General features: G+C 44.3%; 2 protein-coding genes and 1 pseudogene across 10 annotated transcripts in view; 2 read left to right on the forward strand and 1 right to left on the reverse strand.

The window, feature by feature from the left end:
- The window catches only part of TTLL6 (tubulin tyrosine ligase like 6), a 42,323-nt gene extending 37,305 nt beyond the window's left edge, over positions 1–5,018 (reverse strand). The window contains exons 1-2 of one of the 8 annotated variants that reach the window (XM_083709233.1): positions 3,697–3,821; positions 1,464–1,573 (exon numbers count right to left, since the gene is read on the reverse strand). Coding sequence is in view for 3 of the 8 variants with exons in the window: in XM_083709229.1 (XP_083565355.1) it covers positions 4,401–4,495 (95 nt within the window). In the remaining 5 variants the exon portion in view is untranslated. Of the gene's footprint in view, positions 1–1,463; positions 1,574–3,696; positions 3,822–4,118; positions 4,355–4,400; positions 4,687–4,771 lie in introns of those variants that run through there. The other 7 variants (XM_083709232.1, XM_083709229.1, XM_083709231.1 and 4 more) reach the window with 7 other exon arrangements.
- Positions 5,019–12,910: 7,892 nt separating this feature from the next.
- LOC310830660 (uncharacterized protein) lies at positions 12,911–14,598 on the forward strand. The gene has a single exon (XM_083710467.1). It carries the CDS (start codon positions 13,330–13,332, stop codon positions 13,993–13,995), a length of 666 nt encoding a protein of 221 aa, XP_083566593.1. The 5' UTR covers positions 12,911–13,329; the 3' UTR covers positions 13,996–14,598.
- A 2,304-nt stretch (positions 14,599–16,902) lies between these two features.
- Positions 16,903–18,334, forward strand: LOC310828737 (annotated as a pseudogene). Its single transcript has one exon. The product of its transcript is annotated as an uncharacterized misc_RNA (transcript).
- The last annotated feature ends 146 nt before the right edge of the window (positions 18,335–18,480 follow it).

An 18,480-nucleotide genomic window follows, 5' to 3' on the forward strand; every position in this document is an offset into this window, starting at 1 on the left:
CCCATGGCACCCTCTTTCCTTCCCTCCCTCCTCTGATGCCCTCTCGTGCCCCTGCCTCCCAAGGGCTTGTGTGACTGTTTGTTGCAGCAGCCCTGGTTACAAGCTCTGCAGGCGAATGGTGCCTCTGGGGCTGGCCAAGGGGTTTGCCAGTAAGCAAGCAAACAGGTGAGGGAGCCCAGCCAGGCTGTCCACCAGCCCTTGCTGTTGGGAATGGACAGACAAGTCCCAGGCCCCTGTGGGGCAGTGTGAGGAGATGTATACGTACATGTCAGAAGTCCTGTTGAAAGCAATGGTGCTTGCTTCTGTTTATTATTGTTTTTGCTCTGCAGTGCTATAGTTGCATGAAATAAAATGTCAATTGCATTTATTCAGAGTGTTTGTTTGGTATTCAAAGCTGTGTCAAATTTGAGAATAGTTGCGACAACTTTTAAGAATGAAAGAACTATGCCTTGCTCTTGGGAACAGACAGACAAGTCCCAGGCCCCTGTGGGGCAGTGAGAGGAGGCACCTCTCTTTGGGGCGGTGGGGGGCAGCTCAGAGACCAGGGGCGGCAGCAGCGGCTGCCCAGAGGACTCCCAAGGAGAGGAGGCTGAGGGAAACCTCCACAGGGGAAAGTGTTCAAAAATGGGTGAGAGGCTGCCAGCTCTGCAAGCGACATGTGACATAACTGGGCTCCTGAGCCCCGCCGGAGTGCCACAGAAAGAATGTAGTGGTACCTCAGGTTACATACGCTTCAGGTTACATACGCTTCAGGTTACAGACTCCGCTAACCCAGAAATAGTACATTGGGTTAAGAACTTTGCTTCAGGATGAGAACAGAAATCGTGCAGCAGCGACGCAGTGGCAGCAGCAGGCCCCATTAGCTAAAGAGGTGCTTCAGGTTAAGAACAGTTTCAGGTTAGGAACAGACCTCCAGAACGAATTAAGTTCTTAACCCAAGGTACCACTGTAGTTGGTCAAGGAAGCCATGGACTCAAAAGAGTTGAAAACCTCCGCTGTATAGGAGTTTTTTTTTTAAAAAAAAAGTTTAATGTTTTTATATATGTTGGAAGCTGCCCAGAGTGGCTGGGGCAACCCCCTTGCTTCTTGTGCTCCATTCTATTTTATTTATTTATACTTTTCAAGTTTATACATTTCACTAATTGGACAACAATTTACAATCGTTTTGATATTTCAAAGCTTGACTTCCTTCCCCCTCTTTCTGTGGTTCCTTAAATTTACTTTTAATATCTTCTGCATATCCAAATTAACTTAGTTTACTCATTATGAAACTGCAGGTTGTTGCAACAATCCTGCCAGTGTTCTTATCTGTTTACAATTTATCTGTAAATATTCAATAAACCATTTCCATTCTAAATCATAGTTGCGGTGCCCAGTTCACGCCCAAATCAGTCGAGCTCCCCTAAATCCACCTCTGCTAAGTTATATTGTGTCACACTGAGATGGGAGGGGAAATACCGTACCAATATTAGCTGTGATGTCTGTAGTGCTTTTTAAACGTTGGGAGGCTTGCAAAATATATAATGGGATCTGTAAGGGCTTGCTGTTATGACTTCCTCTGGTGAAAGTGGGGCTGGAGACAAGAGTTAGGGGACATAAATTAGCAGGCACTATCAGATCTGAGTTACTAAGGGCCGGGTAAGGCAATAACTGGGAAACTGTCATGGCTCCACTCTGGTTAAAAGAAGGAAATATATGAAGGGGAGCAATAAAAACATAGTGAGTATATATTAAGAGGGAAGCAATTGCTTTGGGAAAGGCTGTCAACTTGCTAAGTGTAAGGGTGGGAGGCAGGGCCAGATTTAGGTTTGATGAGGCCCTAAGCTACTGAAATGGGATGCGGGTGGCGCTGTGGGTTAAACCACAGAGCCTAGTGTAGCACCCTGCTTGTGGTTAACGCTTAGCTGGAATGAAATATTCAACGCAGCAATAGAGAAATTAAAATAATAATTTATTTGTCAGACAAATAAATGAGAGGCTCAGTGGTATATGGTTACCAAGCTCTGGCCTGGCCTCTTGCCATCCTGGCCAGCACTTATATTCCCTTAATCCAGCCCCCTTTGCTCCTCCTGTGGCTGCCTCTGTCCAATCAGCCTGGTTGAAATTCCTATTGGCTGTTTGGTAGAACCAATCACAAAAGATACACCCACAAAAGATACACCCACTTCCTTGCCCTTATAAGGGAGACAAAGAGCTATATATGTGACAAATAAGTAATAATATATCTTACATGGAATCTTAATTACCAGCTCACCTCTTGCCCTCCTTGCCCTATTGCCTTCTAAAACAAATGTTTAATCTTACATTTTTATCTTCAACAGATGTCAAGGATCTTGAGTTTCACATCAATATTGAAAGATTTCCTTCATTTGAAAGTTTCTAAACAAATGCCTGACAACCATATATCAAGAGTGCTTGGATGGCGTCTTCTGTCTGGCAGGGGGGCTAGGCTGGTGGCTGACTTAATTTCAGGATAAATACAACTCTTACAACCATATGAAATAAGAATCTAGCATTCCTTAAATCCTTTGCATAATTACATTTAAGCCAATATATTTAAGCTAATATATCTCATTCACTTATCATAGGTAGCCTTTTAAAAAAATAAAGCTTCTCAAAGTAAAAAGGAAGGAACTCAGTAAAAAAACACAGCTTTTAAAAAGAAGCCTCTTCAGTTTACACCCCTCCTTTCACCCTCCTTTCCAGCCTCAAAATAAAATAGAAAGAAGCTTCTTCTCCAGCCAAGCCAGTTGCCTTTTTTTCACTGCTCTTGGCCTTTCAACCTTGGAAAGAAGATCTGGCTCATTTTACTGGGAGGCACATTGGTATTATTTTACTATTTACCCATTCTTAATTGTGTTTTTTCAGCCTTGGGGCAGCATATGTAATTCTCCCTTTTTATGACTTTGAGAATTGTTTTTCTACTATAAATCAATGGGGCCCCCTTGTCTTAGGAGAAAAACCTCTTGCCAAGGTTCTTTCTGCCTGGCATGAAACATTTGAAAATCCTTTTTTTAAGCTCATTTTTAAATACAAGCCTTGATTGCAATATATAAGCTTTGATAAAAATGCAGGCTTATGATTAGGTGCCTCACTAGTACTTGCCGATCAGAAGGTTGGCGGTTCGAATCCCCGCGACGGGGTGAGCTCCCGTTGCTCGGTCCCTGCTCCTGCCAACCTGGCAGTTCGAAAGCACATCAAAGTTTAAGTAGATAAATAGGTACCGCTCAGGCGGGAAGGTAAATGACGTTTCCGTGTGCTGCTCTGGTTTGTCAGAAGCGGCTTAGTCATGCTGGCCACATGACCCGGAAGCTGTACGCAGGCTCCCTCGGCCAGTAAAGCGAGATTAGCGCTGCAACCCTAGAGTCGGTCACGACTGGACCTAATGGTCAGGGGTCCCTTTACCTTTTAAGCTACTGAAGGTAGTGGGGCCCTTTATATGTTAGCTGTCCTTTGTCAACAACAAATTGTCGCTGTTTTTTGTGTAGAATTTATGGACCTAATAGGTATCTAAAGCCATTTGCTCATAACAATATATATATTCAAAGTAATTTTTGAACTGAAATACAATTAAGAAGTATATTAATAGTGAAATTTGGGGGTGAGGCAAGAGAGTGGGACCCTAAGCTATAGCTTGTTTAGCTTATAAGGTAAGTAAATCCAGTCACTGGGAGGGAACAAAGGCTGCATACACACCACAGATTTAAAGCAGTCACACAGAGATACGACACAGAATCCTGGGAATTATAGTCGACCCCCAAAGCGACATTTCCCACCACCCTTAACAAACTATAATTCCCTTGGTTATTTGAGCTGGGGGCGGGGGATATGTGCTTTTAAACGGTCCGTGTGCACGAAGCAAAATATAAAAGGGGGGGGAGAGCCTAAGAGCCAACACTGCATTTTCGTGTTTTAACAACTATGCAATCTGCTCATGATCAGGCAGGCTAGAAGACTTGGAGAGTCGTGACAAGGCAGCAAACTGTTGCTTGGTTTTATTTTTGCCATTGTAATTTTGCTACCAAGAAGTGGGGAAGGCGGGAGAGGTGCTTGTGGGATTCTCTGCCCTCAGGAGCCAGAATTAACTGTATATGCCTTTCGTGCTAATGCGCCTCAACTGGTGAGAGAAAAGGCGCCATTTGCTGCTCCGCCAGAGGCAGCAAAATGTCTTTCAGTCAGCCATAGCTGAGGAGGCTTTCTACAGAGCACAGGACAGCCACACGCGCAAAGAAACTACTCCAGCCTCCATTACAGAAACCAAGCGCCTCTTGCTTTTTTGCCATGGAGAAGGCGGGGCTTGGTTTTGGTGGGGGCGTGGCCTCCAGCCCTATTGCTACCTTTGCTCTTCATTCCCCCGCCCAACCGCCCTCCCTTTCCCCCCCGCTTTGCTCTCAACCAACCTGCGCCGACCCCGCCTACAGACAAACCTCGCTCTTCCTTTGCTCCGCCTCATCGTGCGTAATTGGCTGGAACTGGATCCGAAACTGGATTCCATTTGGCCACACACAAAAAAGCCCACCCCGCCAATGCGTGCTGCTTTTCCATTGGCCTAAACTACATCCTTGTGGGGTGACAACAAATCGGAAATGGCTATGTGGGATGGGAAAAAAACCAGGGCGGAAACGTAGTTGTCATGGGGACGGCTTGGCGGCTGCGGCCTAGGCGCCCTCCCTAGCGCAAGGGCGCCTGCGCGCGGGATTCCATCGTCCCCTCCCCTCCCGGCCAGGCGTCCTCTTTAATGCAGCGATTCCCCAATCTTGCACATGCGTACTTTCGGTTCCAACGGAATACGCTCCGAGAACTTTTCCTACGGTTCATCCCCGCTGCATAAACATTAGCTTCGAGGACGAACTGCCGCTGCCTCTCTCTCTCCCCTTCGCTTCCCTCGCTGGTCACAGTTGGAAGGCTTAGCCAATCAGAGATCCTGAAGGACCGGCTAATTTGAATAGAGATGAATTCTTTGCATTTCCTCCTTGAATGGATCGCAGATAGAAAGGAAGAGAGATTAGGAGAGAGAGGTGTAGTTTTGCTAGAGAATTTCCTCTCTCTTTTTCCACTCCCAAACCCCACCTGCAAATGCTGAATCGAGGGTTTAGCCCCGTTGCTGATAATTTCCTGGCAGCAGTACAGTACAGTGGTACCTTGGTTCTCAAACTTAATCCGTTCTGGAAGTCCGTTCCAAAACCAAAGCGTTCCAAAACCAAGGCACGCTTTCCCATAGAAAGTAATGCAAAACGGATTAATCGGTTCCAGTCTTTTAAAAACAACCCCTAAAAAAACAGCAATTTTACATGAATTTTACTAACGAGACTGTTGATCCATAAAATGAAAGCAATAATCAATGTACTGCAGTATAAAATAAATAAGACAGTACTGTTGATTATAAAAATTAAAAAAATTCTTACCTGCACTGATAGTCATTGTTTGGATGGGGGGCTTTTATCCATTTCCACAGTCACACAATCAGTCAGTAACTGAACTGAGTTCCACACAGTCACAAGAACAAATTAACCAAAAAAACCTCAAAAACAAAAATGCAAAATAAATCGTAAAAACAAAAATGCCAAACTTAATCCGTTCTGGACGTCTGTTTGACTTCCGAAATGTTCGAAAACTAAGGCGCAGCTTCTGATTGGTGCAGGCACCCCGGAGACATTAGCCGACAACCGCATTGAACTTTCAGCTTCTGAAAAACATTCAAAAACCAGAACACTTCCGGGTTTTCATTGTTTGAGAACGAAAGCATTTGAGTACCAAGGCATTTGAGAACCAAGGTACCACTGTACAGTGGTACCTCTGGTTATGTACTTAATTTGTTCCGGAGATCCGTTCTTAACCTGAAACTGTTCTTAACCTGAAGCACCACTTTAGCTAATGGGGCCTCCCGCTGCTGCCGCGCCACCGCTGAGCGATTTCTGTTCTCATCCTGAAGCAAAGTTCTTAACCCGAGGTATTATTTCTGGGTTAGTGGAGTCTGTAACCTGAAGCGTATGTAACCCAAGGTACTGCTGTACTGAAGAAAAGTGGCGCCTTTATTAAACACCTGACCATTTTATCACGACATAAGCTTCTTGTGGACTAATGAAATCTGGCCAGCTCAGGGGTCCCAGGCTGGTCTAGGGGCCACCAAGGAATCTGTGGGTTTCATTCAGGGTGGGGTGTCTGTAAAAGAAAATACAGCTAAAAATCAAACAGCAACCAGCTAGCACATAACTATTCTTGCTTGATACAAAATGTCATTTCACAGCTTTCTGAACATACTCAATCTCTTCACTTCCTATTTGTATAGCAAATGTTGGCTGAATGTCCAGGTGCAGGACAAGCTCTTAAGCAGAAAGTACAGAAGTTGAGTAGAGAACAGCCTTCACCAAAAGCCAATGTGAGAACAGAGATTATGTGTGACCCTACACACACACACACACACACACACACACACACACACACACACACACATATTCCTGCGTTGGAGTGTAATAGACGCTTTCCAAGCTGGTCATCACAATTAAATTTATAGTCTGTACTGGTGATGCTGGTTTGGACATAGAATATAGATCCATTAAGTTAGTTTAAAAATAATAATAATTTTTTATCAGACAGCACAGTCCTTACCATGTCCACTTAGAAATTAGTTCCAATGAATTCAATTGGACTTACGCACAGGTAAGTGAGGTTAGGATTGCAACCTTAGTCTGGATCCAACCTCTTCTGGTGACCGTAATTGTAATCTTTTATTTTGAAATCTTTAAGATAGTTTTTTAGTTTTCTGTTATGTTGCTTTGACTGTATAATCTATATTTGACTTTCTTCAGATTTTTTTATTTATTTAATATGCTGTAAACTGCTTTGAGATTTTTCTTAAAAATATAAAGCGGTATAGAAATTTTTAAACTAAATTGTGAGCCCGTTCTCTGCCCTTTTGAGAATAAAAACAGCTTACAGCTAAATATATAAAAGCTATAACTTTTAGAGGGAAAGGCTATCGCTAATATTTTTTTCCCATTTCATATTACAGGGTAAACTAGAACCAGAACAAATATATAACAGCAATTGCATGGGATGCACCTTTTGCAAATTGAGACAAGAATACCACCACATTTAATCAAGAGTACTTTATATCAGTCACTCCTGTGAACTGGTTAAAGTTTTTATAGTTTTGTGAATTTGATGCCAGACTTCCGTTGAGTGATAATCAGACAACCACTACCAGGCTGAAACCAATGGGATTAAAAATAAGTAAATTACTGATTCTACTCTTTACTTGTATGAATGCTAATTTCTATGACTGACAGCAGAAAAGAAATAAACTATAGAAATGTAGGTTTTGACTTTGGTCTTTTGCTTTTGTTGCTATATTTCATATGCCTTATTACTAGGCTCTGCAGGCTCTTAAGCATTTTATTTTTTAAAAAAATTATTAAAGCAGCCTGGTAAATCTGAAGTGAAACTGGTTCCACTTTCCCAAAGAGGCTCTGAGGATCTTAAAGAGTGGTCTTCTTTATGGTATGGCAAACCTCTTTCTAAACTGAGGAGCATTTTACAAGCAATTTGTGTTGTTGGGGAGTTTCTTGTTCAGGGCGGTGGCGGTTTAAACAGCAAAGGATGCCCAAGCCCATGTAAACTGTGAACACTTAAAAGTAGCTCATTGGATGGTCTTGATCATTAAATTTCTGCCCCATCCTTTGGCCTTCAAAAAGACATATTGAAAAGCAACTTCATACAGCAGGAAGTAAAGTAAAGAAGGGGGAAGCATCAATTTTATCCATAAAGCTCTGTGGTTGCCCAAGATTTACAAGCATGCAGAGTGCGATTGTGTAAACTGTGGTACATTTTGCCTTTATCCCCCTTCAACCTTCCCAGTGATGTTCTCCTGCCATTTCCTACTATGAAATTCCCCACCCCCTCTGAAGTATGAAAGGGGTCAGGTGACTCTAACCCTCCACACAACAGCTGCTTTCCCATTACCAACTGTTCAGATTTCCTAGCTCCTGCTCAGGGTCTTCCTCCCCTGTGTGCTACCAATCTATGTTGCTTGATACATGCTGCAGATTTGCGGTCCCCAAGGAGTGATGGAGTGATGGAAATGAGGGAGAGCATGCAAGGCAGAACTGCACAGATTTACAGTGCTCACAGGGTTTCCATTAAAATCCTTGACAACTTGTAATTGATGAGAGAGCCCTCCTGCTTCACTAATAGCCCAGATCCTACTCCCATGATGCTGTCTTTGGAAGGGAAAAGGCTGGGCTGGACCATAGCAGTTAGCTCTGCTAGCAAAGTGTTAGAAATCTGGCCTGGCTTTCCAAGCCAATTGAGTGTTTGCGAGCCACATTCTTTGATTGAGAAGAGTCCATTGATGAAATAAGGCGCAGGTTGATACAGAGTTCTTGCAAAGCAAATCTCTCTCAACAGATTTGTCCTAGTCTAGTGAACCCAGCTTTTTAAGTTTTCCCCATAGTTCTCTGATTCATGGTCTGATATCCGTGGTATAAAACTAGAATTCTGCCAGTGTGCTGCAACACTGTGGAATAATTGAAAACTGTTTAAAGTAATTGGTCTCCGACAATCCAAATGCCATACAGTCACAGAGTACAGATACACAGTCTATTGGGTCCTTAGAGACCTATAAAAGAACAAGCTCTTGTTTATGAGGTGTTCCTTGTAACTTTCTATTAGAATTTTTATCTAATAATAAATTAGTATTGTGCTGATAAAGAACATAATTATTCAGAGGGCAGAAATAAACAGTGTACCTAATTAGCAATCTTATTATTTTCCCTTTCTCTCACACTTTTCCTAACACCCAGTTACAGCCTAACATACACAACCTGCGTACTAAATACAGAGTATTTGTGACAAATGAAAGTTAGCAGCTGAAAATTTATTGCCTGGTGGCTGAAACATTTACTGAAAACAGACATGTACTATGGCCTGGGAATAAATGTCAAAATCAAGCTTCATGTCTTATCATTTCTGTCATTTACTAGTATATCTGAAGAACCAACAAATACAGTACCCTCGTTAAATGTCCACATTTCCCCCCTCTTTCCCTTCAAGTATATATGCAGCTAAATGTTTGAAAAGCGGTTCCTTTCTTTATAATTTTGAACATTTCCCAGCTTGACTATCCTAGCAAATGCTAACATTCAATCATCAGTGAATTTGCCAGTGGACAGTCAAGTTGGGAAATGTCCAGAATTCTTTAAAAAAACAAAACAAAACACTGCTTTTCTGGCATTTAGCTGTATATATTATTAAAAACAAGGAACCAGCTGATTTACAAATGGCTGTGTATTCCAAGTCAATGTCAATAGACGTGTAAAAAATGTGGTAATAATTGATGGACAAGTAACTAAGAACAAAAGAAGGGCTGAGTGGGGCAGTTGCCCATGAATAAACTTGCCTCTGGGTAGGTGTACCATCCTGTTGTCTCAGTGCCCCAACCCCCAACACGCTGAGTCACTCTAGAACAGGGGTCTGCAACCTTTAAGACAAAAAGAGCCACTTGGACCAAAGAAAAAAACAACTGGGAGCCGCAAAACCATTGCGACATTTAAAACAGTGGGGAGTGTCGGGGCACACAATGCGCCTCCTCCCCTCACTAGTATCCACCCCGGAGCCACGGCAAAGGTGTAAAAGAGCCACATGCGGCTCCGGAGCCGCGGGTTGCTGACCCCTGCTCTAGAAGGATTCGCGGTCAATGATATCAAAAGCTGCCGCGAGGTCAAGAAGAATGAGCAGGGCCACACTCCTTGCATCTCTTTCCTTTCCTGACAAATATCATCAGCGAAGGCAATGAAGGTCATTTTAGTGCTATGAAATGGAGCCACATATTCAGTTTCCTCCAAGCATGCTAGACTGCCACTCCTGTCTCAAGTAAAAAGGTAAAGGGTCCCCTGACCATTAGGTCCAGTCGTGGCCGACTCTGAGGTTGCAGCGCTCATCTCGCTTTATTGGCCGAGGGAGCCGGCGTACAGCTTCCGGGTCATGTGGCCAGCATGACTAAGCCACTTCTGGTAAACCAGACCAGCGCATAGAAACGCCGTTTACCTTCCCGCTGGAGTGGTACCTATTTATCTGCTTGCACTTTGACATGCTTTTGAACTGCTAGGTTGGCAGGAGCAGGGACCAAGCGACGGGATGGGAGCTCGCCCCGCCGCGGGGATTCGAACCGCCGTCCTTCTGATCGGCAAGTCCTAGGCTCTGTGGATTAACCCACAGGGCCACCCCTTGCCCCAAAAGAGGATGATTGTCACCGTGTGACACTTCCAGGTCCAGGAAGCTCCTCCTAAGGAGGGGAAGCACCACCACATCCTTCAAGGTGGTGGTACCTCCCTCTCCTTCAATGAAGCATTGTTTACTCCCTGGATGCATGAAATCAATCCTATCTGACTAGTTATAAGAAGCCAAGGTGGCCAAGGGTCAAGGTGACAGTGTCAGGTGTGCGTACAGGAGCCAGGCCCTGTGACCAATGGGAGTCTGCAGGACTGGGGCCTTCCTAAGTTTGTTCTGAAGAGGCAAGGTGAGGTTGATTAGTAACTCACAGCAGTGGCGTAGCGTGGGTTGTCAGCACCCGGGGCAAGGCAAGTAATTTGCACCCCCTAACCCATGGATTTGCGCCCCCTAACCCTAACCCCCAGATGCTGCGCCTGGTGCGGCTGGCCCCCCCTGCACCCCCCACACTATGCCACTGACTCACAGCACCTGATGGCAAAAGCCGAGAAGGGATATAAGGTCAACATTTTCCCTTTGGCTCTTTGCCACAGCAACATATTCCTTGCCTTGCTGCGTTTGACTCCTTGACTCCTTGCTTCTTGCTCCTCAGACCCCTGGCTTTGTGACTCCTTGCTTCTTGCTCCTCGGACCCCTGGCTTTGTGACTCCTTGCTTCTTGCTCCCTGGACCCCTGACTTCGTGACTCCTTGTTTCTTGATCCTTGGACCCCTGACTTCGTGACTCCTTGCTTCTTGATCCTCAGACCCTTGACTTCTTGACTCCCGGCTCTTGGCTTTCTGACTCCTGGCTTCTGGACTCCTGTTCCTGCTCCCACCCCGCCATCTTGCCCACGGTCCTGACGTCCCCAGTCGGGACTTCGATCGCCCATGAACTGGACCGTGACAGACAGGTGGTCAGCCACAATTCTTCAAGCAGCTTGTCTATATCCTCAGGTCACTATAACTGAAACTGATTCAGTTCAGATGCAACAGACAATGTCTGGATGAAGTGCCTGGATGACTTCACTGCACTGGCTCTGGCTGTGGCACCCAACCCTGTCCAAATCTGAGTTATGTTGTCCCTAAAGTACATTGCAAAGCTGTTACATCAGGCTTCCCGAGCGTGTCAGAGCAACGTTTTCTTGGCCAGATGACAAAAGCTCATTCCCCGCTCGGAAAAGCTCTGCCACCCAGCTACTTGGAGATGTAATGGTGGCAGAGATATGGTAGGCATGGTAGTGTGACTTCACATGTGTTCGGTCACATACAGACCAAGATTGATGCCATCTGCACTCTAGCCGCGAAGCCTCCTGTTTCATCACACACAGATGACCAGAGGTAAGGTAAAAGGCAAGGAACCTCATGGCAGTTCAATCCAGTCAAAGGCGGCTATGGCGTTGCGGCGCTCATCTCACTTTAACGGAACACTGTAACGTCTGTTTACCTTCCCGCTGCAGTGGTACCTATTTATCTGTGGTGTGGTGTGCTTTCAAACTGCTAGATTGGCCGAAGCTGGAACAGAGCAATGGGAGCTCACCCCGTCGCGGGGATTCGAACCACCAGCCTTCTGATCGACAAGCCCAAGGGGCTCAGTGGTTTAGACCACAGTGCCACCCGCGTCCCACCGACTAGAGGATGTGCTCCGCAGCAACAGCAAGCACACTCAGGAGCGATTGTGTAGATGGTTCTATGGATTTTATCATTCCAAATTAACAAGAGCCCTGACAGGAGCACCAGCCATGTTAACTCCCCAGAACATTCAAGAATCCATTAGATTCCTTAAGCCTCCAGGGGCAGAGGAACACAATTGGTCCCTGCAGCTTGAAGCAGTCCAAACCTTACCAGGGAATGTTCCATCTGTGAAAAATGAGCCCCCTCCCACAATCAACAGAATATTAGCAATCCTCCCTGTGGGAAAGACCAGTTCAAGGGCATATCCCTATATGTTGGGACAGTGATGTACTAAGAGAGCACCATGGTTGTTACAGAGGCCGTGAAGTCTCAAGCTGGCTATAGAGGCACACATCTCACATTTGGGGGTCATAGGACACTGAAGGCTTGTGTTAAATCATTTAATATTAATTAAGGTTATTATATGTACATGTCACTTCACATACCCAGAGGCATCCCATACAATTTACAATAATCAGTGGCGTAGCGTGGAGGGTTCAGGGGGGACAGGCCGGCCGCACCGGGCGCAACATCTGGGGGTTAGGGTTAGGGGGCGCAAATCCACGGGTTAGGGGGCACCAATTACTTGCCGTGCCCCGGGTGCTGACAACCCACGCTACGCCACTGACAATAATAAAACACAAAATTATAAATACATGTTCTTTCTTTTTTAAAAAAAACTGTAAAATATTATAAAATGCATTCACTCTAAAGAAAAAATATAGACCTCTAAACCTGCACAATATATCCACTCTCTCTGCATAAACAGGTATCTTTGAGAAAGCAGCTTAGGCTGCAATCCTAAACATACTCCCAAAGGAATAAGTCCTATTGAACTCCCAAGTAGAAACACATGGAGCTGCATAGTCAATAAGATCACAAATTTTTAAAAGACAATACCATTTCAATTTATTTTTAATCATCAGTTTTTATTCATCCTGATACATCATGTTTTCCACCAGATCAGGATGGGGGGAATTATACATAAAAGGAAAAGACTGTATTCTAAATGCATGGTGCATGTTCGTTATCTGCCAGATTTTGCTTGTTGTTTCAAGAGATATGGGGATGCCAACCAATCAAGCCAGAACTTTGTGGGTCTTAAGAAGCTCTGCTTTTCAGATGATGAAAAACTGCCAATGGTATTTTCACATTATTAAAGAAAAGAAAAACACGGTCACCATGCCAAAAGGCTTTGCAACGAATTCAAATAACCATAGCAAAACTGGATTTGCTAATATGGACTAAAAGCTATTTGCAACACAAGCAGCAGCAAAACTCACTCCATGACTTGTACTGTCAGAATGCGGAACCGGTCCTATTAGCCGGCCAGGCGCTGGTTACATCAAAACTTCCTGCATCAGAGAAGCTACTATGCAAAACTTCCAGCATGACTGCTGCCAACAAGACAGTAATGACAGTTACACATCACACCCTCTAGAGTTGAGCCAATGAAACAACAGCCGACTAACTATAAAAAGGAAGGCGATCCTTCCCCATGCTACACATTGCCTGCATCTGGAGAAGAACGGCGGTGGTGTTTCACCATGGGACTCTTACTCAGCCGGATTCAGAGTGCTTTGCAGAGCTTCTATGGGACGGAGGCTCGTATTCTCCTGCTGGGCCTGGATGCAGCTGGCAAAACCACCCTCCTCTATAAGCTGAAGCTGAACGAAACCGTCACGACCATTCCCACCATCGGCTTCAATGTGGAAACGATTCAGCCCATCAACAACGTCTCTTTCACCATGTGGGATGTGGGTGGTCAAGACCGGATCAGAGCCCTGTGGAGGCATTACCATCCCAACTCAGATGGGCTGGTCTTTGTGGTGGACAGTGCAGATTGCACTCGCTTTGAGGAGGCCAAGTCCGAGTTGGAAGCCCTGCTGGAGACCAAGGACTTGCAAGACGTGCCCGTAGTGCTGCTGGCCAACAAGCAAGACTTGCCTGGAGCGTGGCCCCCACTAGAAGTGGCCGAAAAAATGGGGCTGAGGAAACTGCGAGGGCACCGGTGGCATGTGCAGGGCTGCTGTGCCGTGAACGGAGATGGAATCCCCGAGGCCATGTGGAAGCTGTCCGAGATGGTCAAGGTGTATCGCAAAGCCCAGGGTAAATAGTCAACTGGGGAGGCATATAAAGATCCCCATGTTGCATGGAGGACACAAGACATCCTGCTAATCAGTTGCTTCTTCTGCCTCAGATGCTCTGGAGATGCCTTCATCTGTGCAAGGTCTATATGGGACTCTGTCCTGCTTATCCACTGCTGCCATGGGATTTGGGAGAAGGTGCACATGCCTTAGTGTGCTTCTTGGACACTGAACATGGTATACTATTGAACTATTCACAGGACTTTTGTGATCCACTGTCTGGACCGATACAAAGGCATTCTCTTAATTCAGAATGTTTCTTATGGGCCAACACTGCTGCTTTTCCTTTTGTTCAACACATCATTAACCAAAACGAAAATTCCTGGACTTTAAAACTTGAATAATCAGCCGCACCACTATAATCTCTGGATCCTAGGTTATCTGAGTGCTGCTGTAATATAATGTTGATCATATTCCATTCTACTTCGCACTTGGGTCCTGGAAAAGTCCTTCTTTTTCCTCCTATTTTGTACCCATAGCTCAGCTCTCTTCTCTCTTCTTTAATGTCGTAGGATTGTATTTTGCCACTTCTGTTTTTCAAAATGTTTTATTACTGTTATGTCAAACCATTTTAATTTAATTGAAAATAAATCTTTGTTTTCTATAAACAAAATGAATAATAAATTTTAAAAAGACAAAATAAAATATCTTGGCATTTTCTTTATCTCCAGTGTGTGGCTTATAACTTGGTCTTTAAAATACGTTAGGGCTGCCAGCGGTTCAAGAAATGGGGTTCACAGTGTATTGGAAACCAGATTTGAGGTCTTTATGGTAAAAGCTGCTAATTCATGGGTTGTATCCGATGCTAGTTGGATTATGACTGAAGCTTAGTTATGTCTAATAACTTCCGTGAGTCTACTCAGAGAAGGGCTAGCATTGGATGCAACCCGTAATCTCCATTTCGTTCTCAGAGGCCCCGAGTGTGAATATAGCCATGCTATCTGCTCAACACATTTAGCTCCTTCAGTGTTTGTGTACATCTCCTTCTACTTGATACCCTTGTATGGTTTAGTTGTAATAATCTGGGCTGGCACAGAGTGAGGTGGCGGTTCCCATTCCCTTTCATATTGTGCTTACAGTGATGAGACTTGATCTTTATTCTCACTGTAGTACATTGAGCTGTGCTCCATGGGGTGGTGGAATAAATTAAGTTCGTAACTAAAGGTACCACTGTATGGGACTCTATCCTGCTCATCCACTGCTGTCATGGGATTTGGGAGAAGGTGCACATGCCTTAGTGTGCTTCTTGGACACTGAACATGGTATACAATTGGACTAGTCACAGGACTTTTGTGATCCATCCTCTGGACCAATAAAGGCATTCTCTTAATTCAGAATCTTTCTTATGGGTCAACATTGCTGCTTTTCCTTTTGTTCAACACACCATTAACCACCACCCACCCCACTCACAGATGAAAACAAAGATCACCACAGCCAATCACAAACAAACAACCACACCCTAGGCCAAGCCCAACCTCTCTCACCACCAAAGGAACACAAGTGAATAGCACAGAACCTGCCCAAGCGACGCTGACACAAAACCCCACATATATTAAGTATAATAGAAACATCGCCACCCGACCCCACCCCCACCCATCTCTCCCCCCTTTCCCCTTCTTCTGAATGTCTCAAGAAATGAAACTGATCTGTAAAAAATGTTTCTTGGAGAAATATAGAGAGATAGAGAGGCATTGCACATACTTTTGTAAGCTAAGAAAATCTTTAATAAAAACACATTTTTATAAAATCAACCATTAACCAAAACGAAATTTCCTGGACTTTAAAACTTGAATAATCAGCCCTACCACTATAATCTCTGGATCCTAGGTTATTTGAGTGCTTCTGCAATGTAAAGTTGATCGTTTTCCATTCTACTTCCGCACTTGTTTATTGGAAAAGCCCTTATTTTTCCTCTTAATTTGTACCTATAGCCCATCTGATTTCTCTCTTTTTTAATGACGTAGGATTGCATTTTGCCACTTCTGTTTTTTAAAAATATTTTATTACTGTTATGTCAAACCATTTTAATTTAATTTAAAAGAAATCTAGGTTTTCTAAAAATAAAAAGTAAAAAAATGAATATTTTTTAAAAAGACATATTAAAAGCTTTTTATTTATCACCAGAGTCTGACTTAAAACTTGGTCCTTAAAATACATCAGGGCTGCCAGCGGTTCAAGAAATGGGGTTCATAGACAGCATATTGGAAACCAGATTTGAGGTCTTTATGGTGAAAGCTGCTAGTTGGATTATGACTGAAGCTTAGTTATGTCTATTAACTTCCGTGGGTCTACTCAGAGAAGGACTAGTATTGGATATAACCCGCAATCTCCATTTCGTTCTCAGATGCCACAAGTGTAATATAGCCATGCTATCTGCTCAACACATTTAGCTCCTTCAGTGTTTGTGTACATCTCCTTCTACTTGATACCCTCGTATGGTTTAGTTGTAATAATCTGGGCTGGCACAGAGCGAGGTGGCGGCTCCCATTCCCTTTCGTATTGTGCTTACAGTGATGAGACTTGATCTTTATTCTCATTGTAGTACATTGAGCTGTGCTCCATGGGGCAGTGGCGCTCTTTTTCTTTGTCACTGCTGTGTATATTGCTTTAAGCTGCCAAGCTGCTGCATATTTGAAAATCAATATATGATTCTTCTTTTTTTAAGGAGCAGATGCAGGGCATTTTGGGGAAAGGAGTGGCAGCAATGTATTAAGAGGACAGAGCTGTACTTGGAGGGGCACTGGGAAACGTTTCCTCATTTGTACCATTTAAATAAGATTGAAAAGCCAAAGAGGTCATGGGTATACAAGGTAATATTGCAACACAAACAGCAGCAAAACTCACTCCATGACTTGTACTGCCAGAATGCGGAACCGGTCCTATTAGCTGGCCAGGGGCTGGTTACATCAAAACTTCCTGCATCAGAGAAGCTACTATGCAAAACTTCCAGCATGACTGCTGCCAACAAGACAGTAATGACAGTTACCCATCACACCCTCTAGAGTTGAGCCAATGAAACAACAGCCGACTAACTATAAAAAGGAAGGCGATCCTTCCCCACGCTACACATTGCCTGCATCTGGAGAAGAACGGCGGTGGTGTTTCACCATGGGACTTCTACTCAGCCGGATTCAGAGTGCTTTGCAGAGCTTCTATGGGACGGAGGCTCGTATTCTCCTGCTGGGCCTGGATGCAGCTGGCAAAACCACCCTCCTCTATAAGCTGAAGCTGAACGAAACCGTCACGACCATTCCCACCATCGGCTTCAATGTGGAAACGATTCAGCCCATCAACAATGTCTCTTTCACCATGTGGGATGTGGGTGGTCAAGACCGGATCAGAGTCCTGTGGAGGCATTACCATCCCAACTCAGATGGGCTGGTTTTCATGGTGGACAGTGCAGATTGCACTCGCTTTGAGGAGGCCACGTCTGAGTTGGAAGTCGTGCTGGAGGCCAAAGATTTGCAAGATGTGCCCGTAGTGCTGCTGGCCAACAAGCAAGACTTGCCTGGAGCGTGGCCCCCACTAGAATTGGCCGAAAAAATGGGGCTGAGGAAACTGCGAGGGCACCAGTGGCATGTGCAGGGCTGCTGTGCCGTGAACGGAGATGGAATCCCCGAGGCCATGTGGAAGCTGTCCGAGATGGTCAAGGTGTATCGCAAAGCCCAGGGTAAATAGTCACAACCGCAGAGTAGGCCGCAACTGGACTTAACGGTCAGGGGTCCCTCTACCATTTTAAAAGACCCCCATGTTGCATGGAGGGCAAAAGACATCCTGCTAATCAGTTGCTTCTTCTGGCTGAGATGGCCTGGAGATGCCTTCATCTGCGCAAGGTCTATATGGGACTCTGTACTGCTTATCCACTGCTGCCATGGGATTTGGGAGAAGGTACACATGCCTTAGTGTGCTTCTTGGACACTGAACATGGCATACTATTGGACTATTCACAGGACTTTTGTAATCCATTGTCTGGACCGATAAAGGCATTCTCTTAATTCAGAATGTTTCTTATGGGCCAACATTGCTGCTTTTCCTTCGTTCAACACATCATTAACCAAAACAAAAATTCCTGGACTTTAAAACTTGAATAATCAGCCCCAGCACTATAATCTCTGGTTGATAATTTTCCATTCTACTTCCGCACTTGGGTACTTGAAAAGCCCTTCATTTTCCTCTCATTTTATAGCTATAGCCCATCTGATTTCTCTCTTCTTTAATGATTTAGGATTGTATTTTGCCACTTCTCTTTTTTTAAAATGTTTTACTACTGTCATGTCAAACCATTTTAATTAAACTGAAAAGAAATCTATATTTTCTAAAAAATAATAATGAATAATTATTTTTAAAAAGACATATTATACTAATCTGGGCTGGCACAGAGCGAGGTGGTGGCTCCCATTCCCTATCGTATTGTCCCTACACGGAAGAAACTTGATCTTTATTCTCATTGTAGTA

Source organism: Podarcis gaigeae (genome assembly GCF_964106915.1).
Source record: "Podarcis gaigeae genome assembly, chromosome: 13".
Lineage (NCBI taxonomy): Eukaryota > Metazoa > Chordata > Lepidosauria > Squamata > Lacertidae > Podarcis > Podarcis gaigeae.

What these genes read in the sequence shown, in the direction of transcription:
- LOC310830660 (XM_083710467.1), top strand. Translation starts at nt 13,330, where the DNA reads ATGAAACAACAGCCGACTAACTATAAAAAGGAAGGCGATCCTTCCCCA.